The 27042-nt window shown below is 38.9% G+C and overlaps 1 protein-coding gene across 7 annotated transcripts in view; it reads left to right on the forward strand.

Annotated features, from left to right (window-relative positions):
- The window catches only part of FANCC (FA complementation group C), a 315224-nt gene that overhangs the window by 98053 nt on the left and 190129 nt on the right, over positions 1-27042 (forward strand). For all 7 annotated transcript variants that reach the window (XM_070459513.1, XM_070459507.1, XM_070459508.1 and 4 more), the window contains 2 exons: positions 14788-15030; positions 17595-17679. In XM_070459513.1, the coding sequence (XP_070315614.1) occupies positions 14866-15030; positions 17595-17679 (250 nt within the window). In that variant the 5' untranslated portion in view covers positions 14788-14865. The remainder of the gene's footprint in view (positions 1-14787; positions 15031-17594; positions 17680-27042) is intronic.

Raw genomic sequence — 27042 nt, forward strand, 5'->3', positions numbered from 1 at the left:
TCTCACATAAATAAAAGTTGTTGTCAGTAATGCCCTCAGTGATGTGTATGACTATAAAGGGGAGTCTGAGAACAAAATGTTGAGATCCACTGGTCTCATTAATCAAGATTCACCCCTGGCGAGAAGATAATTAACAAATGAAACAACTGACAAAGGATTAATTTCCTAAATTTGCAAGCAGCTCAGATAGATAAGTAAATACTGGAAAAACAGACAGCCCACTCAAAAAGTGAGAAAAAGACCTAAACAGACATTTCTCCAAAGAAGACATACAGATGGCTAATAGACACATGAAAAGATGCTCAAGCATTGCTCATTATTATTGAAATACAAATCAAAACTACAATGAGATATCACCTCACACTGGTCAGAATGGCCATCATCAAAATGTCTACAAACAGCAAATGCTATTGAGAAGGTGTAGAGGAAATGGAAGGCTCTTGCACTGCTGGTGGATTGGCCACGTGAATTGACACGGCCGCTGTGGAGGACGGTATACGCTGTGCTTAGTTGCTCAGGCATGTTTGACTCTGTGACCCCCCACACTGCAGCCCACCAGGCTCCTCTCCATGGGGATTCTCCAGGCAAGCATAGTGGAGTGGGTTGCTATGCCCTCCTCCAGGGGATCTTCCCAACTCAGGGATCAAACCCAGGTCTCCTGTATTGTAGGCACATTCTTTACCCATCTAGGTCACCAGAGAAGCCCAAGAATATTGGAATGGGTAGCCTATCCCTTCTCATGGGAACTTCCTGATCTAGGAATCGAACTGGGGTCTCCTGCATTGCAGGTGGCTTCTTTGCCAGCTGAGCTAATAAGAAAGCCCAGAAGACAGTATGGAGACTCCTTTAAAAATTAGGAATAAAACCACCATATGACCCAGCAATCCCGCTATTAGGCATATACCCTGAGGATCAAAATTGAAGAAGACACATGTATCCCACTGTTCATCACAGCTCTAATTGCAATAACTAGGACATGGAAGCAATCTAGATGTCCATTGACTAATGAATGGATAAAGAAGCTATGGTACATATATACAATGGAATATTACTCAATCATAAGAAGGAGTGCATTTGAGTTAGTTCTAATGAGGTGGATGAACCTAGAGCCTATAATACAGAGTCAAGTATGTCTAAAAAAGAAAAACAAATATCATATACTGACACATATATATGGAATCTAGAAAGATGGGACTGATGAAATTATTTTCAGGGCAGTAGTGGAGACACACACAGAGAATAGACCTAGGGATGTGGGGGAGGAGGGTTGGGGAAGGAAGGAGAGGGTGGGATGTGTGGAGAGAGTAACATGGGAACTTACAATACCGTATGCAAAATAGACAGCCAGTGGGAATCTGCTGTGTGACTCAGGGAGCTCGGACTGGAGGGACCCTCCTGGAGGAAGTGGGATGGGGTGGGAGGTGGGAGGGAGTTCACGTGGGAGGGACCTGTGTATACCTATGGCTGACTCATGTTGATGTTTGGCAGAAACCAACACAATTCTGTAAAGCAATTATCCATCAATTAACAAAATGAAAGATTCTCCCCTGGTGTTTGGGAAGATCCCAGCCTTCCCCAAGACTCATTAGCTATGAGATTTCTGGACAAAACTGATTCTCTTAGCAAAGAAGTGGTAGAGCGGTTAGGGCTACTGGATGGGCAACCAGCGGTGTTTATGGAATTATTCTGAGGGAGGGGGCTTTGGTGGGAGGGCATGACTGGGACGCAGGATGTGCTCCAGGTCCTACCTCAGCTTTGACTGGAGTCACTGCTGGTCTATTCTTTTTTATTTTTTAATTGTGGTAAAATATACAAACCATAAAATTTATCATTTTAGCCATTTTTGAAAAGTGTACAGTTCAGCAGCCCTGAATTTCATTCTTATTGTTGGGCAGCCATCACCACCATTCATCTCTAGAATATTTCATCTTCCCATCTGAAACTGTTTACCCATTAAACAGTAAATCCCTGCCTTCTCCATTTCTCTCAGCCCCCGACAACCACCATTCTATTTTCTGCCTCTATGAGTTTGACAGTTCTGTAAGTATCTCCTAATTGTGAGATCATATAGTACTTGTCCTTTTGTGTCTGGCTTATTCCTCCTAACATAATGTTAACACGATATGGATTCAGGGTTCATCCATATATGTATCAGAAACTCCTTCCTTTTTATGATTGAATGATATTTCACTGTATATATTTATATATTTAGTTTATCCATCCAACTTTGGTGAATATTTGGGTGGTTTATACCTTTTGGCTATTGGGTATGCTGCTGTGAGTATGAGGAAAAAATTATCTGTTTGAGTCTCTACTTTCTGTTATTTTGGGTATGTATATAGAAGTGGATCAGATGGTAATTCAGTGTCTGATTTTTTAAAAGGAACCACCATACCATTTTTACACAGCAATACTATTTTGCATTTCCACTAGCAGTTGAGGTTCCAGTTTCTCCCCATTCTCACCAGCACTTGCTATTTTTTGTTTTTTTAGTGATAGCCAGCCTAAGGGGTATAAAGTAATATCTCATGGTGGTTTTTATTTGCCTTTACCTAATGATTAGTGATGTTGAGCTTTTAAAAAAGTTTTTTTTTCAATTTTATTCAGTATAGTTGATTTACAATGTCGTGTTAATTTCTGCGATACAGCAACACGATTCAGTTATACACGCACACACACATACACATACATATATATATATATTTTTTCATATTCTATTCCACTGTGGTTTATCACAGTATACTGAATATAGTTACCTGCCCTATATGGTAGGATCTTGTTGTTTATACATTCTGTATGTAACAGTTTACATCTGTTAATCCTTAACTCCCAATACACCCCTTCTCCACTTCCTCTCCGCCTAAGCTCTAGGATGTCTCTAGATGGAACTGCCATATGAGATGTGAAAATGTCATTCAGTAGCAATGCTAACTGAGGGCCAGAATATCACAGGTTAGATTATAGATTGTGTATTTTTTCACCCTGAAACTTAATAACTTAGGAGAAGAAAATAATGTCACATAATATTAAACAAGAGGCTGAAGTTGCTCACGTCGCTAGTGATCACTGGTCCTAGCAATGTGGTAGACTCAACATCCAGTACATCCCTGCCTGTGGCTCCTTGACTTTGGGGCTGCATAAATACTCAGGTGTTAACATGCAACTTTAGGAGCCTACGTTGCTTTCTGAAAGATAATTTGAAACCACTGTTTTAGGGCAGTCTCTTCCCAGGTTCTTAACACTTCTTGATTACTACATTAAGGGAAATGTTTTTATTTTTAATGAATTAGGCACTTTGCTCCAGTCTATCACATTTGTTTCTTCATTTTTTACCTTTCTTCCAACAGTGCTCAAGTGTTTTGATGCTTTTATTTCCTTCTTCCAATCTAATGAGTTATGCTTGGTGAATTCCTCATACCTTGTGTAAACATTTCTATGAAATTTTTGGTTATATCCTTTTTTCCAAAGAAGAAAGAAAGATAGCACTAAGTCATGTCAGACTGTTGCGATCCCATGAACTGCAGGCTGCTAGTTTCCTATGTCGATGGGATTCTTCAGGCAAGAATACTGAAGTGGATTGCCATTTCCATCTCCAGAGGAACTTCCTGACCCAGGAATTGAACCCAGGTCTCCTGCATTGCGGGGAGATGCTTTACCGACTGAGCTACATGGGAAGCTTTTCTAAAGAAGCCAACCCAAGTGGGGAACTTATAGCCCTAAAGTATTACCTCTTTCACCTGCTATACTTTGAGTCTGAGCCCCGTCAATTTGGCAACTTTCAGTATGAAAGGTTATAGACAGTGGTTGGGCTACAGAGTATCTTTGTGCCATGGTGATTTGAGTTCATAAAAAAGTTCTTTAGCAAGCAACAAAGTAAGTTTTGACCAGTTTATAAATGAGAGGGAAAGGACAAATGCCCTTGATCCAAACCTGAGACATTTGGACTGTCAATCTTCAGTATCTTAGATGTTTGAAGGACCCCAAGGCTGGTTTCCCTTGCCACTTTGTTCCTTCCCCGCCCACCTCCTGCTTTCCTCTGATTAGCAGGAAACAGGGACATGAACAAGCACATGGGAGTCTTTCATAGGTTAGTCACTTCTGTTCAGATGTCCGGGTCTCTCTGCTCATAGGACTGTTACTTTAGTTCAATGTACATGAGAATTTCTGCAGCTGATTTTATTTTTCTTTGGGAAACATAAACTGAGACTAACAGTTACTGTTAATTTTACTCTCCGTATGTGGAGAAGGTGAAAATGATTTGATTCTGTGTATTTAAGAAATGAAAAGGGAGATTTCCTTCTAACTTTCTATGCCTTTTGCTTTTGCTACATTAGTATACATTGGGGGGTTTGTGTGTGTGGAAAATGCTTGATAAAATCCTGAGTTTTGAAGAAATGTCATTGAACATCCACCTTTCCTTTATGCTCTTAAATAAAAGATACTAAACAATATTTCATTAGTTGTTTGTATGAAATTAAAATAGGCAGAGATATCCATGTGAGGGCATATATACTCAGCAGGATTGTAAGAAAGCCAAGGATTTACATTGGGGGCAATATCAAGGATTTGATATCAATCAAAAGTATAGTTTTCAGTTCTCTAATTAGTGTATATATTCAGTTCAGTTCAGTCGCTAAGCCTTGTCTGACTCTTTGCGATCCCATGGACAGCAGCACCCCAGGCTTCCCTGTCCATCACCAACTTATGGAGCTTGCTCAAACTCACGTTCATTGAGTCGGTGTTACCATCCAACCATCTCATCCTCTGTCATCCCCTTAGCCACCCGCCTTCAATCATTTCCAGCATCAGGGTCTTTTCCAATGAGTCAGTTATTTGCATCAGGTGGCCCAAGTATTGGAATTTCAACTTCAGCATCAGTCCTTCCAATGAATATTCAGGACTGATCTCCTTTAGGATGGACTGATTGGATCTCCTTGCAGTCCAAGGGACTCTCAAGAGTCTTCTCCAATACCACAGTTCAAAAGCATCAATTCTTTGATGCTCAGCTTTCTTTATAGTCCAATTCTTATATCCATACATGACTACTGGAAAAACCATAGCTATGATTAGACGGACCTTTGTTGGCAAAGTAATGTCTCTGCTTTTTAATATACTATTTAGGTTGGTCATAGATTTTCTTCCAAGGAACAAGCATCTTTTAATTTCATGGCTGCAGTCACCATCTGCAGTGATTTTGGAGCCCCCCAAAATAAAGAAAGGAGCAATGACCCAACAAGAGACTGACCCAGACTTGCATGAGTGTCCAGGAGTCTCCGGCAGAGGTGTGGGTTGGTGGTGGTTTGCTGCAGTGTTGGGGTCACTGAGGGCAGTAGTGTATGAAACCTTTTGAAGGAGGTCGCCATTATCTTCATTACCTCCACCATAGTTTGGCCTCAGATCAAACAACAGGGAGGGAATACACTCCCACTCATCAACTAAAATTGCATTAAAGATTTACTGGGAATGCACGAATCCCTTAGAAGAAATGGAGTAGCCATCATAGTCAACAAGAGTCTGAAATGCAGTACTTGGATGCAGTCTCAAAAATGACAGAATCATCTCTGTTTCCAAGGCAAACCATTCAGTATCTAAGTAGTCCAAGTCTATGCCCCAACCAGTAATGCTGAAGAAGCTGAATGGTTCTATGAAGACCTACAAGACCTTCTAGAACTAACACCCCAAAAGCTGTCATTTTCATTATAGGTGACTGAAATATAAAGGTAGGAAGTCAAGAGATACCTGAAGTAACAGGCAAATTGGTCCTTGGAGTACAAAACGAAGCAAGTCAAAGACTAACAGAGTTTTGCCAAAAGAACACACTGGTCATAGCACACACCCTCTTCCAACAACATGAGAAGACTCTAAACATGGACATCATCAGATGGTCAATATTGAAATCAGATTGATTATGTTCTTTGCAGCCAAAGATGGAGAAGCTCTATACAGTCAGCAAAAACAAGACTGGGAGCTGACTGTAGCTCAGATCATGAACTCCTTATTGCCAAATTCAGACTTAAATTGAAGAAAGTAGGGAAAACCACTAGACCATTCAGGTATGACCTAAATGACCCTTAAGACTATACAATAGAAGTGACAAATAGATTCAAGGGATTAGATCTGATAGACAGAGTGCCTGAAGAGCTGTGGATGTAGGTTTATGATGTTGTACAGGAGGCAGTGATCAAGACCATACCCCCAAAAAAGAAATGCAAAAAGGGAAAATGATTGTCTGAGGAGGCCTTACAAATAGCAGAGAAAAGAAGAGAAGCTAAAGGCAAAGGAGAAAAGGAAAGACATACCCATTTGAATGCAGAATTCCAAAGAATAGCAAGGAGAGATAAGAAAGCCTTCCTCAGTGATCAGTGCAAAGAAATAGAGGAAAACAATAGAAAGGGAAAGACTAGAGATAGATCTCTTTAAGAAAATCAGAGATACCAAGGGAACTTTTCATGCAGAGTTAGGCAGAATAAAGGACTGAAACGGTATGGACCTAACAGAATCAGAAGATATTAAGAAGAGGTGGCAAGAATACACAGAAGAACTGTACAAAAAAGATCTTCATGGCCCAGATAACCATGATGGTGTGATCACTCACCTAGAGCCAGACATCTTGGAATGCAAAGTCAAGTGGTCCTTAGGAAACATCACTACAAATAAAGCCAGTGGAGGTGATGAAATTCCAGTTGAGCTGTTTCAAATCCTAAAAGATGATGCTATTAAAGTACTGCATTCAGTATGCCAGCAAATTTGGAAAATTCAGCAATGGCCACAGGACTGGAAAATGTCAGTTTTCATTCCAGTCCCAAAGAAAGGCAATGCCAAAGAATGTTCAAACTACCGCACAATTGCACTCATCTTACACGCTAGTAAAGTAATGCTCAAAATTCTCCAAGCCAGGCTTCAACAGTACATGAACCTTGAACTTCCAGATATTCAAGCTGGATTTAGAAAAGGCAGAGGAATCAGAGATCAAATTGCCAGCATCCACTGGATCATAGAAAAAGCAAAAGAATACCAGAAAAACATCTATTTCTGCTTTATTGACTATGCCAAAGCCTTTGACTATGTGGATCACAACAGTCTGTGGAAAATTCTTCGATACATGGGAATACCAGACTACCTGACCTGCCTCCTGAGAAATCTGTATGCAGGTCAAGAAGCAACAGTTAAAACTGAACATGGAACAACAGACTGGTTCCAAATCGGCTGTATATTGTCACCCTGCTTATTTACCTTATATGCAGAATATGTCATGAGAAACGCTGGTTTAGATGAAACACAAGCTGGAATCAAGATTGTCAGGAGAAATACCAGTAACCTCAGATATGCAGATGATACCACCCTTTTGGCAGAAAGTGAAGAAGAACTAAAGAGCCTCTTGATGAAAGTGAACGAGGAGAGTGAAAAAGTTGGATTAAAGTTCAGCATTCAGGAAACTAAGATCATGGCATCCTGTTCCATCACTTCATGGCAAATAGTTGGGGAAACAGTGAAATCAGTCAGAGACTTTATTTTTTTGGGCTCCAAAATCACTACATATGGTGACTGTAGCTATGAAATTAACAAGACGCTTCTTCCTTGGAAGAAAATCTGTGACCAACCTACATAGCATATTAAAAAGCAGAGACATTACTTTGCCAACAAAGGTTCGTCCAGTAAAAGCTGTGGATTTTCCAGTAGTCATGTGTGGATGTGAGAGTTGGACTATAAAGAAAGCTGAGTGCTGAAGAACTGATGCTTTTGAACTGTGGTGTTGGAGAAGACTCTTGAGAGTCTCTTGGACTGTGAGGAGATCCAATCAGTCCATCCTAAAGGAGATCAGTCCTGGGTGTTCATTGGAAGGACTGATGTTGAAGCTGAAACTCCAGTACTTTGGCCACCTCATGCAAAGAGTTGACTCATTGGAAAAGACCCTAATGCTGGGAAGGATTGGGGGCAGGAAGAGAAGGGGACAACAGGATGAGATGGCTGGATGGCATCACTGACTCGATCGACATGGGTTTGGGTAGGCTCCAGGAGTTGATGATGGACAGGGAGGCCTGGCGTGCTGTGATTCATGGGGTCACAAAGAGTCAGACACGACTGAGGACTGAACTGAACTGAGAAGAACCTGATAAAACATATTTGGAAGGTGTTGGATAACTGTGAATGTACTCACAACTCAAGCGTTTAAGATCTTGGGATGAAGTCAAGTCCTAAGTTCTGAGCAGACATTTTGCTGCAGTTTTTCAACCCAGGGCATTGCCATTTCTTGAGAAGCTAGAACCTAGAAGAGGACCTGTGCTACTAAAAGTGAGAAGTTAGCAGTACTTTTGTCAGTTTCACAGGATTGCAGAGACGTACATTGGAGTTTCAAGGAAAACATTTTCTAAACATCAAGAAATATAAACACAGGAGAATGAATAAAATTAGAAAAATCAGTATTTATCATCCTCTAATGGACCTAAAATATCATCAGTGGATTCTAAAGCCATTAGGCAAAAAGTGGTGGTGAACTTTATAATGGATGCACTTGGCTGATAATACCTGAAACCACTCATCAGTTTCAACATTATGATATGTGAAACTACCAAATATTATGTATAGCTTCTCAATTAATTCGAAGTACACAAATCCACAAGTGAAATATTCTTGCAAAGGAACTGACTCTGAATCTAATGAACCCTCTAGATCTAGCTATCAGTTTATAAGCAATAAAGAAGAGAACAAAATACATTACACAATACCACAGGAATGCTAAATGTACAAGTGTGAGAAATTCTGTAGGTCATATGTATTGGTTTCTCCAGGGGCTAAATGAAAAGGTTAGAACAAATAAAAGCGGGGTACTTGTTACAGGTTAGAGGTTTACATTGTTTTGTTACAGGTGAAAGGAAAGGTATCAGTATTGACTGCATACAATGTGTTGATGTTGTTTGGATTGTAATATAAACAATCCAAATATAAAGGGAAATTTTTAAGAAATCTGAACATAGAAGGGCTATTAGATATTATTGGTAGCTTTATTGGATATGAAAGAGATGTAGTTATGTTTCTCTTTTTTAAAGTCTTTTAAAAAAAGATATAAATCAAGGTATTTTGAGTAAAGTGATATGGTATTTGTGCTTTGCTTTAAAAATGGAAAATCTTGATAATTGTTTGAACTGGTTGAAGGGTACATAGGGTACATTTGGCTGTTTTCTATACTTTTTTGTATACTAAAACATACTCACTGAACAAAAAAAAAAAGAAGAAATAAACATCATACACAAATTTCACTTGTGCCCCATAATTTATGTTTTAAGTGAGATCATTATAAATTACTCTCCTTATTGGGTAAAAGTATATGGTTTATGTCAGATAAAAAGTGCATAAACTTGTTTTATCTGTATAGTGTATTTCCTAGTTGTTAGTTGTATCTGTTAGACCCACGTAACTCTTCCAGTTCTGAGGAGGCAAACCTTAGTCTCATTAAAACTATGCAGAAGAGAAGGGCAGTTCTTCAGAGCGAAAGTGAGGTGCACATGTGCTGTCCCTCTATATCTGCAAGGGGTTTATTCCAGGACCGTCACAGATACCCAACTCCGCAAATGCTCAATTCCCTTATATAAAGTGGCACAATACTTGCATATAACCTATACATGTTCTTCCATATACTTTAAATCATTTCTAGATTACTTTACAATACAATGTCAATGCTATATAAATAGTTGTAAATATAAGATAAAAGTTATGTATATAGTAGTGGGTGCATGGAAATTCAAGTTTTGTTTTTTGGAAACTTCTGAAATTAAAATTTTTTTCTGTCCATATGAATGCAGAACCTGCAGATAAGGAGGGCTGACTATACATTAAAAGAACAGGATAGGGTGTTTGGGGGGCAAAAACAACAGATACATCCACTGTCTCATACTGGTTACTCAGGACATTCAAACCTATTGCTTTCCATACACAGAATTTTAAAAACACTTTCCACTAACATAATTTAGCTCTCTCTTCCTTCCAAAAAGGGAGATAATTCAAAGTAATGCCTGGTTAATGCATTTAGCTTCAAGTCCAGGAGTTCTGGATAATGTCAGTTCCTCTTCACATCTTTGTTATTTTCTGTAAATTATAGATTTTTAGCAAATCTACCCGCTAATAATATACTTTATATATGCAGTAGTAGAAGGGGAAATGAAAGAGAAAGGAATTTTTTAAAGTTATATGACATAGCAAGCAAGATGTATACAGATAGCCTCCAGAAACCTCATTCATGCATTTTGACCAAGCAGGCATAATTTGCACATGATGATAGAGTGCTGCTGGGTACACCCAGTTTTGTGGCTTGGAGATCAGTCCAGTCACTGAGGGCTGCTATAAGCTTTTTCCATAATCCAGATGTTCCACATTTGCTTTCAAGAGCAGAGGGTGTCATAGCTGACCAGAGCTGGGTCGCAGCTGAGTGGCAGAGCACTTCAGTATGGACAGGTAAGGTGTACAGTGATTTTTGCTCTGGTTCCTACCCATATCTTCTCTTTTTCCGGCAAATGGATAAGCCAATGAGTGGTCTGAAACCCATGTAGTACATGTTACCTTCAGAATCCCAGAGGCATCAGCCAAGCATTTTGCCTCTTAGCGGGTGTAAGGTAGGTACAGCAGTTACCATTCACCTTATTTTTGTTTGCTTATTATTTTGAGTCAGTAACTAGTACATATGGCATTAAATTGAAAAAGTGCAAAAAAGTGTACAGTAAAATTACAGAAAAGGAGATTTCCTTTCTTGCACTTACCATCCAACTACCTCAGTCTCCACAATGGAGGCAACCTCTGGTACTAGATTCTTGTGTATCCTCATTTTAAAGGACACATTCTCATCTGACACAGATCATTGGATTATAAGAAACTTCTGAAGTGGCAGACCCTGTATGTTCGTGGAATTTGTATCCCACCATATGGAATACAGACAAAGCACCTGCATCTTTGTACTTTCCAGGTTCTGTCAGCTTTGTATCTTCACTGTGGTAGACCAGTGTAATGTGCTGTATCTGGAGTTGATAGCTCTGAGGCAGGCAACTGCTTTCTCATATCCTCAGTTTATCCCCATGGAGAAATGGAGATACCAGCTTCATAACTGAATTCTAGGTGCCAAGGGTATTAATTTGCCCCAGTCAGGACTCACGTCTAAAAGTGCACCTTGAGTTGGAATAACCACTTGATTATGTTTATGACAACCTAATATCACTGACTAAGATCCATTGACCCCTCATCTGGGAAGTGGGGTTTTCTGCAAATCACCAGATGTTTGTCTGTTTTGATAGTCCAGTGGTTTCACTTAGCCATTCCTACTAGAATATCTTAATGATTTAGGGCCCTTGTGTGAAGGTGAGATGCCTCATTGATCTGTATTACCTTCTTCCATGGACTTCTGGTTTTCAATTCCATAATACGCACAAGAGTTTCACTGCCATTTTACCTGGCTTGGCCTAGTAGCAGTTCTAAATTCCTCTCCTTTCTGCAAAGGTGTGTTGTCTGCAGCCCACTATCTGTTATCAGTTTGTATCAGATATTGTATAACATCAGAGATATCAGTTTGTGTTCTTGTGTTAAAAATCACAGAAACCAACAGTGGTTAATTTAAGCAAAGCTATTATTATTGGAAGGCTCCTGGGTAACTGGTAGAATCAAAGAGAAGGCTGAAAACTCATAGTTTGTTAAGGACATGCATAGAGATCTAGATCAAGAGATTCTTTGGGATGACTTAATTCTATCCTTATCACAATCTACTGAAGATTCAGATTCCCAGCAGAGTCTACTTTGTTAAATTTGAATCATCCTCTCCTTGGCTTGATGGCATAGGTACCATAAAATGATTAAAGGATCTGCCAATACTTGGGGAATGTAAGAGAGAGACTTTCCTAAAGGAAGAGTAAGATGTTACAACTGAAAATGGAGGAGGAACAGTAAACAGACAAAACCGACAGATGTCCTTTCCAGAATGTTCAAATTAGGTCAGCGTTTCTCAATTGGGGCGTCACTGGCCTTTGGGGGAAGACCATTTTCCTTTTTGAGCCGCTGTTCCAGTGCATTGCAGTGTGTTCAGTGTCCTTGACTCGGATACGAAATGTCAGGAGCACCCTTACTGTTACCATCACGGCAGAGCACCACCCATTTCACAATCACTGCCGTCACGCTGCTCCCACTGCCGCCCCTCCCCAGGTAGGCGGTGACACAGAGCATCCAGACCACTGTGCTGCATGATCTCTGAAGCTTTTTCCAATGAAATCAGATCCATTCCCATTGCTAACTGAAGGTTGTTTGTAATTTTGTTAAATATTTTCTTGTCTCTTCTATCAAAAAGTCTTTCAGTTTGATGTCCTCAAATATCTAAACTGACTCACATCTACAGCCATGTGAAACATGTCAGAAATTCATCGATTTGTTTCTTCAGTTTATTTCTTTGTTTAAGGGCATAGACTTTAGAGCTGAACTCCTTAAATTCAAATTCTACAACCATAGCTTTGCTCTTTACTAACAGTTACTTCCTTTGGCTTTTACATACTCTTTCTTTGGGCAATTATATAATCTCCCTGCGTCTCTGTAAAATGAAGATAGTAGTACCCATTTCACAGGGTTGTTGTGAGGATTAAGTTAGCTAGTTTGCAAAAAGTATTTAATGTATTACCAAAAGCATAGTAATTATATATTTAAACTATTATTACTGTAGTTATAAAATGGGATATTAATAATTTAGTTTTACATAAATAATTTTAAAATACTTTCAAATTTTCTTTTTTGGGGATATACCTTTTGAAAATTGCTCTATCTGGAAAAAGCATTTTGTTATAACACTTAGCTTAGAACTATACTTTGAAAAATATTCCCTCATTCAACACTTATTATTGGCCATGCAAGGGCTAAATTCAAGGACGACAGAGGATGTATTTACCAGTAGACGAGACAGTAAGTGAGTGAACAAATAAACGCCCAGAGTAATTAACTGATTTGCTGAGAGCTGTGGAGGAATCAGCAGAAAGACCTGGAAGCAGGGTTTCGTATGTTGGTAAATAGATGCCAGGCCTTGACTGGACTCTGGTCAGCTGGGCAGAGGCAACATAGGAGGTGGGCGTGTTTGCTGGAGCTCTGCTTATCAAGGTCTTATTAGAGACTCTGGTAAGGAGCTGGGATAATTTCCGCAAGGAGTTGAGATTTCTTTCCAAGGAAAGTATTGAAGAGATTTTAAGCAGGAGTGGGTCTGATTTACATTTAGGAAAGTTGTTTTTGTCGACAGTGTAGAAAATGAATTGGAGAGGAACAGGTGGTACCAGATAAAAGACTCTAGGGAAGAAATAGACAGGATTGGGGTGGGATGGCAGCAGTGGAAATGGAAAGAAATGAATGAGGTCAAATGAAAGCACGAATATTTATTTTAGGAGTAGAATGAACAGGTATTGGTGATGGCTTGGATGAAGATAATAGGAGAGAATAATCAGATTTCTGGATTTTTGACTATTAGGTCCCATTTGATAGTATGCATATATTCTATTATTAAACTTTAAAAAAAAACTTTATGGTGCTTTTCAAACTTAAATTTTTAGTATGTTTTAAAATTTTCATCTTCCTGGTCTAGATTTTTTTCTTTTGCACTGAATTGTACACCCTTCTTATTTTTTTCTTACTTTCTTGTTTGGTAATGAAAACCTTCTTTGTTGATGTTTTTGGCATTTCATTGGGAGTATTTTATCTGTTAATTATTGCTTTTGAAGATTTACACTCACTCACCCCTTGCAGAGTAGTCTTTTGAAATTAGATAGCTGACTATCATCCCTGCCCCAGGAAAGTAGGCGTCTGTAAAAGCCTGCACCTGCTGAAGGCAGACTTCCATTCTCTCCCCCATATGCTTCCCAGGGGTGTGGATGGCGAGGACTTGGGGTGGTGGGGAGGCACCTGGAGTTTATTGACCCGACTCTGCCTGAGGCACATGCTGTCTGTGTATGTAACTCTGCCATTCTTTTTAACATGTTCTTCAGATGTGTAGTCAGGTTTATGAGTTTTTATTTTCTGTCACTTAGGACATATGTCAGTTCAGTTCAGTCACTCAGTCGTATCTGACTCTTTGCGACTCCATGAATTGCAGCATGCCAGGCCTCCCTGTCCATACCTTCCCAATAATTAGAGTTTATCTTACTTTACCAAAATATGATTTATTCTTGTGAATGGAGATCAAGCATATACAGCAGTCTTTAAATAAATTAAGCAGATTGTTCAAATCCGTGCATGTGGAATGAATTATTTTACTTTTTTCGAAGAATTGAGAAGCCAGGGAGAAAGTTCATTAGACAATAATGCCCAGAGATTTTTTTTTTACACCTAAATGAGAAGCCAGAAATGCATATAAAACATAAGAACTTCAAAAACATTTCTTAGACAGACTATTATGAAACTTCCGTGGATGTTTTTGATTTCCCGTTACATTAAAATACTCAGATGTACTTCATATTCAGATCATTTAAAAATAGCTCAATCTTAAAAAGAAGATATAAAGTATTATCAGCTGTGCTTTTTGTACATAATTAGCGATGTGCCTATGGAGGTATATTGACTTTTAGTGTAGTGATATTACTCATGGTAAAAAGTTCAGATGGTAAAAATTGGAGATACAGCTGGGTGACACATTTTAAAATAACTCAAAGATGACTTCACGGAAGGCATGCTATTTTGGTCCCTTGTCATCCTCCTTGTAATCCACTGTAAAAACTCATCCGTGATTGTGAAGACCCTGATAGAAGATTCTTTCTTAAATGTTTTATCTCCCCCTCTTTCTTACAGAGTTGATGTATGTTCGCTGTCTTCTTCAGTGTGTAGCCAACCACTGTGAAGGCACATTATTTCGTCCCTTTTTCTGAGATGGCTGAAGACTCAGCAGGCCTTCCTTCTGATTATCAGTTTTGGATGCAGAAGCTTTCTGTCTGGACTCAGGCCTCCACTTTGGAAACCCAGCGAGACATCTGCCTTCACCTGCCACAGTTCCAGGAGTTCCTGAGGCAGATGTATGAAACCTTGAAAGAGATGGTGAGTAGTGGACCAAAGTAAAGTAATAATGTTATTTTGTGACATCAGGAACTCTTCACCAGATTTCACTAAGCCTGAATGCAGTCAGGGACTTGTGGTCTTGACCTAACATATTGAAGGATTAGACAGACAAATTACCTGTAAGTAATGGAGACAGGAAGTGGTTTGCTAGTGTCTGATTTATTATGACTTCAGTCTTTTCTTTCTTGATGAGTTATATTGTCACATGAGATTTCCTGACCAATCAAGTTGTTTTTAAATAAACAAGACTTTGACATTTGTTGTCAGGTCATAATTGGGGTTCTTTTAAAGGTCTTTGTATCTCTTAAATATTGAAGAGTTTGATGAAATGCTTACTCTTTTCTCAACTCTATTCTAAAATGGGCTCAACTAAGAGATGATAAAATTTAAGATCTCTTCTTCCAGATATTTTAAGTGGACTTTTCTTGTGACTATTAAGATTATGAGTGTCTTCACTATTGTTATGTAAGTTATTGTGTTCAAAATTTGATGTTTTTGTTTTGACATAAAATTTTGTGGTTTTATTGCAATAGGTATTTTTGTGAATTAGTGCATTTTCATATTATGAAAACATTATACTTATTTTCTAATTTCAAAATGAGAAGCAAAATTATCATTTAATGTAGGTATTCTTGTGTTAAAATTTTCTTTCCTTAATGAAAGGAGCAAGTAGGAAATTTGAAAAATAATTCATAGTGATGATGTGAGTTCTCATGTCTCTAGAAAGTAGAAGAAAAGTTACAGTGTATATGAACAACTAATGCTAACTTTTTTAAGAAGACTTTTGTAACTTGACCTTAAAGTGATTCTGGAAAGTCCAAGGCTGACACTGATGCTAAACATATGTGAGGAATTTATTGTTTCAGCAGTAGGAAATGCTTATCATTTCAGTTTATGTGTACATTATCCCAATTTGGTCTTATTTCATTTTTGAACTTTCTTGAAAAGTAAAGAAGTGGGAAAAGGGCCATGTGTATGTTTGAACCTTAGGCTGTTTTCTGTTTGGTTGATATTTTTTTGTGTGTTAGGTTTTAGGTTGTTGTAGACAAGTATGATGTCATTTAGCATATAGTAATCACAATAGTAATAAACAGAGATATATATCTGTATGTTTTGGCTGCTCTTATTTCTTTTTCTTTTTTCTCCTATTTCTTATTACAAGTTCCAGAGTTCTTGTCCTTCTAAACCTTACTTGAGATAGTGCTACTGGAGCTGACTCAGGAAGTTCTCTTATTATTTTAGAATTTAAAAAAATCAGGATGAAGATATGGTGTTATATAGATATTAATCACCCATAATTTTTTCACTATTAAGCAGTCTTTGTTATTTTTGAATTAAGTGTTCTTTCTTGACTTAAATATGAGTAAAATAAAGTTAATTCTGCAACAAAATTGATTTTACCTAAACTTGCTATAATTCTTAGTTTAGTGAGCTGGTTTAAGGATAAAGTATATAAATTTAAAGGTAAATTCTCCAGGCCTGAATACTGGAATGGATTCAGTTCAGTTCGGTTCAGTTGCTCAGTTGTGTCCGATTCTTTGCGACCCCATGGACCACAGCCCGCCAGGCTTCCCTGTCCGTCACCAACTCCTAGAGTTTACCCAAACTCATGTCCATTGAGTCGGTGATACCATCCAACCATCTCATCCTCTGTCGTCCCCTTCTCCTCCTGCCTTCAGTCTTTCCCAGCATCAGGGTCTTTTCATGAGTCAGCTCTTCGCATCAGGTAGCCAAAGCATTGGAGTTTCAGCTTTAACATCAGTCCTTCCAGCGAACACTCGGGAGACTGATCTCCTTTAGGATGGACTGGTTGGATCTCCTTGCAGTCCAAGGGACTCTCAAGAGTCTTCTCCAATACCACAGTTCAAAAGCATCAATTTTTTGACATTCAGCTTTCTTCACAGTCCAACTCTCACATCCATACATGACCACTGGAAAAACCACAGCCTTGACTAGATGGACCTTTGTTGGCAAAGTAATGTCTCTGCTTTTTAATATGCTGTCTAGGTTGGTCATAACTTTTCTTCCAAGGAGTAAGCATCTTTTCATTTCATGAGCTGTTCCCTTCTCCAGGGGGTCTTCCCAACCCAGGGATCAAACCCAGGTCTCCCACATTGCAGGCAGATTCTTTACCAGCTGAGCCACAAGGAAAGACCAAGAATACTGAAGCCTATCCCTTCTCCAGCGGCTTTTCCCAACCCAGGAATCGAATTGGCATCTCCTGCATTGCAGGTGGATTCTTTACCAACTTAGCTCTCAGGGAAGCCCAAAATAAAGTTAATTCTGCAACAAAATTGATTTTCCTAAACTTGCTGTAATTCCTAGTTTTAGTGAGCTGGTTTAAGGATAAAGTATGGTAATTGCTTGTTAAACTTTATTAAAATTATTTACTTAAAGATCTTCTCTAATCTGTTTTTCACCTATTTTTGTAAAATACACACGAAATAAGAAGCATTCAAGCTCTCTCAACCTGTAATGATACTTCAGTATTTTCTGAGTTGTGTAGTGTCCTTCTACTGACCAAATATAATTTTCTTTTACAGGATTCAAATACAATCATTGAAAGATTCCCCACAATTTGCCAGCTGTTGGCAAAATCTTGCTGGAGTCCTTTTATCTTAGCTTACGGTAAGAATCCAAAGCATGTCCTCTCAAAATCCAATCTTTTAATGATAATTTTAATCTTTGCATTGTTTAACAGCATTCAGAGCTTTAAATGATAAGCCTTTCTCTTACTTTTCATGAAACAACTTATCAAATGTATTCCTTGTTCTTTACAAAGATGGCATCCTTTATTGTTGTCCATATGTGTTTGTGTACATGTGTATGGATACACACACACACAGATGTGTAGGAGAATAGAAAGTCTTGAATTAGAGGGTAGATGCTCCCAGATGATTGTTGCAGCCTCATTTTTTAATTCAGTATAGAATGATTATTGTGAAAAAATTTCTTTGTTTCACAATTTCATATTAACTCATGTGCTGTTTTCATGCATAAAATTCTTTAGTGTCTGAATCCTGCCTTGACTCTGCCATTATTTAGGGAACACATTTTGGTTTTATCCAAGGTTAGGAGGAATTTGGAGACACTTTGAGGAAGTTGTCCCTTCACTGACCTCCTACCTACCTGTCTAGCCACATTTCCTGTTTAATATCAATATCATGTGCATTGTAGCTAGGTTAAATTAGTAACAGTGTTTGATGTCTGTGTTTGATGTTTGTGACATGCAGTTCTTTTTGCCTGGAACTTTGTTCTCATCTCAAATCCTCAAACCTTCTTTGAAATAGCTTTGCTAGGACTCAGTTAGGAACCTTCCTTAGTGTGTCCATAGTTGCCAGCATCTCCCTTAATTATAACCCTTACTATACTGCTTTATAATTATTGGCTTGCCTGTCTAATGTCCTGGAAGACTGAATGTCGCAGGAAATGTGGTTTTCGTTCTCTTGGTTGTCGCAGAGCTTTGCATAGGGTGGAGTAGGCATATCTGAAAGTGTACGTAGAAGTTTAATGTCTTGATTTGACTATGTTGTTAGCTAATAGAATCTTTACTTTTCATGCTTTTTATTTTATTTATTTTTTTCTTTTCATGCTTTTTAAAGTAAGAAACTAGTTGCATAACATAACAATGATGTGTGGTCAGTTGTGTCCAACTCTTTCTGACCCCATGGACTATAGCCTGCCAGACTCCCCTGTACATGGAATTTTCCCACTGAAAATACTGAAGTGTGTTGCCATTTCCTCCTCTGGAGGATCTTCCCAACCCAGGGATTGAACCCACGTCTCCTACATCTATGGGTAAGATATACCCATCTGAATGCAGGGTTCCAAAGAATAGCAAGCAGAGATAAGAAAGCTTTCCTCAGTGATCAGTGCAAAAAAATAGAGGCAAACAATAGAATGGGAAAGACTAGAGATCTCTTCAAGAAAATTAGAGATACCAAGGGAACATTTCATGCAAAGATGGGCACAATAAAGGACAGAAAAGGTATGGACCTAAGAGAAGCAGAAGAGATTAAGAAGAGGTGGCAAGAATATACAGAAGAACTATACAAAAAGATCTTCATGACCCAGATAACCACGATGGTGTGATCACTCACCTAGAGCCAGATATCCTGGAATGTGAAGTCAAGTGGGCCTTGGAAGCATCATTACGAACAAAGCTAGTGGAGGCGATGGAATTCCAGTTGAGCTGTTTCAGATCCTAAAAGATGATGCTATTAAAGTGCTGCACTCAGTATGCCAGCAAATTTGGAAAACTCAGCAGTGGTCACAGGACTGAAAAAGGTCAGTTTTCATTCCAGTCCCAAAGAAAGGCAATGCCAAAGAATGCTCAAACTACTGCACAATTGCATTCATCTCACATGCTAGTAATTTTGAGAATGCTCAAAATTCTCCAAGGCTTCAACAGTACATGAACCTTGAACTTCCAGATGTTCAAGCTGGATTTAGAAAAAGCAGAGGAACCAGAGATCAAATTGCCAACATCCATTGGATCATCGAAAAAGCAAAAGAGTTCCAGAAAAACATCTATTTCTGCTTTATTGACTATGCCAAAGCCTTTGACTGTGGACCACAACAAACTGGAAAATTCTTCAAGAGATGGGATTACCAGACCGCCTTACCTGTCTCCTGAGAAATCTGTATGCTAGTCAAGAAGTAACAGTTAGAACCAGACATGGAACAACAGACTGGTTCCAAATTGGGAAAGGAGTATGTTAAGGTTGTATATTGTCACCTTGCTTATTTAACTTATATGCAGAGTACATCATGCCAAATGCCAGGCTGTATGAAGCACAAGCTGGAATCAAGATTTCCAGAAGTATCAATAACTTCAGGTACACAGATGATACCACACTTATGGCAGAAAGCAAAGAAGAACTAAAGAGCCTCTTGATGAAAGTAAAAGAAGAGAGTGAAAAAACTGGCTTAAAACTCAACACTCAAAAAACTAAAATCATGGCATCTGGTCCCATCACTTCATGGCAAATAGATGAGGAAACAATGGAAATAGTGCCCTACTTTACTTTGTTGGGCTCCAAAATCACTGCAGATTGTGACTGTAGCCATGAAATTAAAAGACACTTGCTCCTTGGAAGAAAAGCTATGACCAACCTACATAGCATATTAAAAAGCAGAGACATTACTTTGCTAACAAAGGTCCGTCTAGTCAAAGCTATGGTTTTTCCAGTAGTCACTCACCTATAGATGTGAGAGTTGGACTATAAAGAAAACTGAGCACCGAAGAATTGATGCTTTTGAACTGTGCTGTTGGAGATGACTCTTGAGAATCCCTTGGACTGCCAACAGATCTAACCAGTCTATCCTGAAGGAAATCTGTCATGAATGTTCATTGGAAGGACTGATGCTGAAACTGAAACTCCAATACTTTGGCCACCTGATGTGAAGAACTGACTCATTTGAAAAGACCCTGATGCTGGGAAAGATTGAAGGCAGAAGGAGAAGGGGATGAGAGAGGATGAGATAGTTGGATGGCATCACTGACTCAATGGACATGAGTTTGAGCAAGCTCTGGGAGTTGGTGATGGACAGGGAAGTCTGGCGTGTTGCAGTCCTTGGGGTCACAAAGAGTCGGACATGACTGAGCGACTGAACTGAACAGAACTGGTACGTCTTTTGAATTGGCAGGTGGAATCTTTACCACTGAGCTACCTGGGAAGCCCCCATAATGATAATAGAATCAAAAATAAAATGAATATTCCCCTTTCATGTTTTAGAGAATTATATAATGTCTCTGTCCTTGCCTGTTATAAGTAATTATAAGAAGATTGAACTTGATGGGGAAGGGACAGCATTTGCATTTACTTCCATGAACGTACATGTGTTGGTACACTATATATACTCACACTCATTCACTTTACCACCGTCTTCATCTGTTGTTTTTCCTCTTCACTTATGCACTTCTTGCTTCCCCTTCTCCCTTGGGTTGACTCTTCCTCCCTTGAGTTGACTCTTAGCTTTTTCAAATTTGATCTAAAATGGCAAAGGCATCACTGTATTTGCCTACCAGGGCCATGCCTGTCCTAAATTTATATATTTCAACTCAGCTAGTGTTTCCTAAAAACTTTTGACCAGAAATACACTTTCTGTACACGTGTATATGTGTGTCGATACAGTTACACACATACACACACACATTTCATTAAAATATGCTTACTTTTATCACCTGCAATTCATATTCACTATCCCATTTTAATGGTTTTCATGACCCCAAACTGATTTTACAATCCATCAATGGATCATGACCAAAAGTTTGAAAATCATTGAGCTAGGTCAATGGTGGCAGGAGAAAGGAAAAGACACACTTGAATTTCCTCCATTTAAAGGCATAATTCATCATCAGATATTTCATGGATTGAATAACCACTTTTTAGCAAAAGGAAATAATATGTCCTTTAAGTGTACCTAGTGGTGAGGAACTAAAAGCCTCTTAATGAAGGCGAAAAGGAGAATGAAAAAGTTGGTTTAAAACTTAGAAAACTAAGATCATGGCATCTGGTCCCACTGCTTAATGACAAATAGAAGGGGAAAAAAATTGAAACACTGACAGACTTTATTTTCTTGGGCTCCAAAATCACTGCAGACGGTTTTAAATTAAAAGACCTTAGAAGAAAAGCTTTGACAAACCTCGACTGCATAGTATAAAGCAGAGACCTCACTTTGCTGACAAGGCCCATATCGTCAAAGCTGTGGTTTTTCTAGTAATCATCTATGAATGTGAGAGTTGGACCATAAAGAAGGCTGAGCACCAAAGATTTGATGCTTTTGAACTGTTGTGCTGGAGAAGACTCTTCAGAGTCCCTTGGACTGCAAAGAGATCAAACCAGTCAAAAGGAAGTCAACCCTGAATATTCATTGGAAGGTCTGATGCTGAAACTGAAGCTCCAATACTTTGGCCACCTGATGCGAAAAGCTGACTCTGGAAAAAGATCTTGATGCTGGGAAAGATTGAGGGCAGGAGGAGAAGGGGACGACAGAGGATGAGATGGTTGGATAGTATCCTGACTCAATGAACATGGATTTGAGGAAGCTCTAGGAGATAGTGAAGGACAGCAGAGCCTGGCTAGCTGCTATCCATGGGTTTGCAAAGATTTGGACACGACTTAGCAACTGAACAACAGCGACAGTGGATATAGGGCATATCCTTAATTCAGAAATGCTAATATGTTAAAAAAGTTTGGGTTGTTGAATTGAAATAAAATGAGCAGCATTTCTCACTTGATATTGAGCACTGTGTTCTATGGGTTGCATTGTGGGTCTGATTGAACTCATGATAAGTTTGCAGGATAGGTATTTATGGATTAGTATAGATATGTCACTTTTCTTAGAATACAGAACTAATAAAATTCAAGATCCTACTCCTCTAAAGCCTGCATTTTTGTAATGATCTGTCCCCGCGGATCATACCACTGTGGTTGAAATGTTCCAGTCCTGGCTTTACCACCAGCCAGCCTCATGTGAATGTATATATTCACTATTCTTTTAAAAAAACAGCAAGCCTTAGGAAAACATGGCTCACAATTTCTGCACCCAAGGAGCTTCTAGTTAGGGAAAAAGGAGACCTAAGTAGGTCAGCCAGACTCAGGATGATGGTTGGTGCTGTGGAGCTTTGAATGAGTTGCTGAGGGGAAGGAGAGTTTCACAGGGGAGATTTTGTGGGGGCTGACTCTTGAAGGACAGTAGATGAGATGGGGTTTTCTAAGGCAAGCCACCCAGCTCACTGGATCTCAGATTCTTTATATGTGAAAGTGAGAAGCTGTACTGACTTATCCCTGTCGCCTTAAACTTGTATCTGTCTGTGATCTCTCCTTAGCACCTAATATCCATTACTTTGGCCCCTCTGACAACCAGAAACAAATTCTCCATCTCTGTTTAAATGCTTATGTTACCTTTTAAATTGCCCATTAAATTTCAATTTCTTGAATTGCCCGTTAGATTTCAGTTTTCTGTTTGAAGTACCCATTTGGTGTCAAGCTCCTGGAGGAGACTGACAGGCAGAGAACTCCATGAGTAATCAAATCTTGGCTATGTTGCCACTATTGTTTGACTAGCTGGGCGCTTTCTTCCAGGAAAGTATCTTTTTTTTATGATTTCATAATATCAAAATTACCTTTGAAATACAACAAAAAATAAACAATTTCCATCAAGGAAAGAAGTAAGTTTCCCTTAATGGTAAGTGAGAATAAGATCAAAAATAAGGATAATAAAGAAGGAGGAGGGATTTGAAAATTAAAAGACACAAAGAGAAGAGAAAAAATAGATAATAGAAAGGGAGATGCCTTTTATTCAGTGGTGTTCTCTGTGTAAAATTACTGCCTTCACCTTGGAGTTCTGGCTGGTGGGTTCTAACTCTGCCCTCATGAATCACATATTAATATCATAGCTGTAGCCTCTCTCATGCTTTTTATTGCCGCTTGAGAGTTTGCCTTCAAACGTGGCAACTGAAAACAATAAATATTTATTGTCTAAAAATATGCTGCTATCACTTTTAAACTACAGAATTAATTTAGCTTTCATTTAGGCTTTCAGTTCAAGATATGAAAAAATAAAATAATTGGGTGGCAAATATATGTTAGTATATTCCTTTCCCCTGCACTAATTTCTAAAAATGCAGATTTGCACTGATGACTGCCCACATGATGAATCCCAGGCAGTTTTCTATCCCCAGTGCCCCAGCCCTGGTATCTGCGCCTCCAGGGAGGAACCTGACAGATGCCATCCCCTGTAGACAGTGCTGATGGCATTCTTGAGTAACAAGTGGTGGCTTTCATGTTTAAGTCTCTAAAGCAAAGTAAGCTCATTAATAGTACATTTCAGTGCATTGATTCTGGTCAAAGAAAGGCACCTCCTTAAGGCTGGGTGAAAGTTACTCTGGCTTCTTTTTCTTTTTGAGAGGAAAGTAAAAAATAATACACTTGTTGAAATAAACATGCAGAATCACTTAACACCTCGGGAAAAATCTCATTTTTTTGATTTTTTTAGATTTTCCACTTTATCACTAACATTTTCATTCTTCCTCTTTTTTCTTTTTATTGGTGAAGTCTGATTTTTTTGGAACTGCTTCCCATTGGGTTGCATTCTCTTTAACATGGGAAGTTGCTTGCATAAGCATATCAATAGATGTATTTTCACACTTGTGACATGCAGATAGTTCTAATTTCTTCTGATATCTAAAACAGTACAACAGATTTTTTTTTTTTCTTTTTCTTTTCTTTTTTTTTTTTTAATTTTTTTTTTATTAGTTGGAGGCTAATTACTTTACATCATTACAGTAGTTTTTGTTATACATTGAAATGAATTAGCCATGGATTTACATGTATTCCCCATCCTAGTCCCCCCTCCCACCTCCCTCTCCACCCGATCCCTCTGGGTCTTCCCAGTGCACCAGGCCTGAGCACTTGTCTCATGTACCCAACCTGGGCTGGTTATCTGTTTCACCCTAGATAAGATACATGTTTCCATGCTGTTCTCTCGAAACATCCCACCCTCGCCTTCTCCTAGAGTCCACAAGTCTGTTCTATACATCTGAGTCTCTTTTTCTGTTTTGCATATAGGGTTATCGTTACCATCTTTCTAAAGTCCATATATATGTGTTAGTATACTATAATGGTCTTTATCTTTCTGGCTTACTTCACTCTGTATAATGGGCTCCAGTTTCATCCATCTCATTAGAACTGATTCAAATGAATTCTTTTTAATGGCTGAGTAATATTCCATGGTGTATATGTACCACAGCTTCCTCATCCATTCGTCTGCTGATGGGCATCTGGGTTGCTGATGGGCATCTGGGTTGCTTCCATGTCCTGGCTATTATAAACAGTGCTGCGATGAACATTGGGGTGCACGTGTCTCTTTCAGATCTGGTTTCCTTGGTGTGTATGCCCAGAAGTGGGATTGCTGGGTCATATAGCAGTTCTATTTCCAGCTTTTTAAGAAATCTCCACACTGTTTTCCATAGTGGCTGTACTAATTTGCATTCCCACCAACAGTGTAAGAGGGTTCCCTTTTCTCCACACCCTCTCCAGCATTTATTGCTTGTAGACTTTTGGATAGCAGCCATCCTGACTGGCGTATAATGGTACCTCATTGTGGTTTTGATTTGCATTTCTCTGATAATGAGTGATGTTGAACATCTTTTCATGTGTTTGTTAGCCATCTGTATGTCTTCCTTGGAGAAATGTCTGTTGAGTTCTTTGGCCTATTTTTAGATTGGGTCATTTATTTTTCTGGAGTTGAGCTGGAGGAGTTGCTTGTATATTTTTGAGATTAATCCTTTGTCTGTTGCTTCGTTTGCTATTATTTTCTCCCAATCTGAGGGCTGTCTTTTCACCTTGCTTATAGTTTCCTTTGTTGTGCAAAAGCTTTTAAGTTTCATTAGGTCGTAGAGGAGAACATAGGCAAAACACTCTCCGACATAAATCACAGCAGGATCCTCTATGACCCACATCCCAGAATTTCAGAAATAAAAGCAAAAATACAACAGATTTTTAATCAGTGGCATTGATTCAACCTGAAGAACTCTAGAATCTTCAGAGGTTAAATTGTATGATTCTTGAAATAAACTTTCAGGCAAGCCAGTGATGGTATTTGAGCTCATAAAAACTAGGAAAAATATGAATATGTCTCAGGATAACTCCTGATAAAGTTTGTTTAGAAATGTTAGTTATTAGAAGAGCATAGGCTTATGGATGTTTTTTGGGGGGAGGGGCCAGATGGATTTAAAATTAATATCAGAGTCCTTTGATGTGTGGTAGAAAATGCAGAGGTAGCTTACTATAGTTTGTGTTCTTCTTATTTCTTGTTAAGAAGCCCTCAGAAATGCTCTGTTTATGAAATTGCAGTTGATAACAAAGTAAAGAGCATCAGGTGATCTGCAGAGGTGTGATTACAGGTGCTGGGTTTCCTCAGCCTCAGCCCCATGGCCTTGTAGTAGAGTCCACAGTAGCTTGGTTCTAGTTCAGATACTGACATCTTCAGTTTTTAGGCTTCATTTTTGCTTCTCAGTTGTGTTCTAAAATCTCCAACTAGAATGGACTTAGTTGCCAAAGGAGAAAAGAGAAAATAGCTTACCAAATAGATGTGCTAACCACGTAGAAGATTTTGAAGGTCGACATTGTTATCACATTTAGTAAAGTTTTACCCTTTAGAGTAAAGAATTAGTAATCTCGGGTGGCCTCAGCTTGCAGAGGCTTGGAGGGGGTCTTGGGTTTCCAGCCAGAGACTGAGGCTGGGTTGTGGCGGTAAAAGCCCCAGATTCCTAGCCGCTAGACCAGTGGTCAGTGACAAGGGCCCCGGCCCTTCAGCTTGGCAGAAAAGGATTCCCTCAAAGACAGTAAGTGGTGAAACAAATAAAGTATTTACTAAGAGGGGGAAAAAAGTACAGTCGTGTGGATAGACACACAGGCAGATTCAGGGAGAATCCCTGAGTTGCATCCCTGTGGCACTTTGAATTACTTTTATGGGGGCATTTCTTCCATTTTTCCTTTGGCCAGTCATTTTGATTTACCTGGTTCACGGTCCATATTTGGTCCGCATCTCAGGATCCTCTTGTGTATGCACACATGTCTTAGCCAAGATGGATTTTACTGAAAAGGTGTCTGGTTAGGGAATATCCTTTAACATAACTCTTCTTTGACCTCTGAGGAGCCTTTTCTTCATGTGTGTGGTTGGGGAGGTCTCCAGACTTTGAGAATAAGAAATATGTGGACTGCGTAGGGCCTAGCCTTTTCCCTTAATTGTCCTGATATCCACAAACAATGAACCTCCAGTTACTTTACTCTCAGAAGGAGCCCATCTACCTCCTGCCTCATGAGGAGCATGTGAAAGGCTTCTGTTTTGTCCAAACCATCTGGTACTGAAAAGAATGTTTTTAAAAATAATTCTTTTTGTTAAATTTATTTCTAACAAGTGAAGGTTCAGTTCAGTTCAGTTGCTCAGTCGTGTCCAACTCTTTGCGACCCCATGAACTGT

Source organism: Odocoileus virginianus, chromosome 31, assembly GCF_023699985.2.
Source record: "Odocoileus virginianus isolate 20LAN1187 ecotype Illinois chromosome 31, Ovbor_1.2, whole genome shotgun sequence".
Taxonomy (NCBI): Eukaryota; Metazoa; Chordata; class Mammalia; order Artiodactyla; family Cervidae; genus Odocoileus; species Odocoileus virginianus.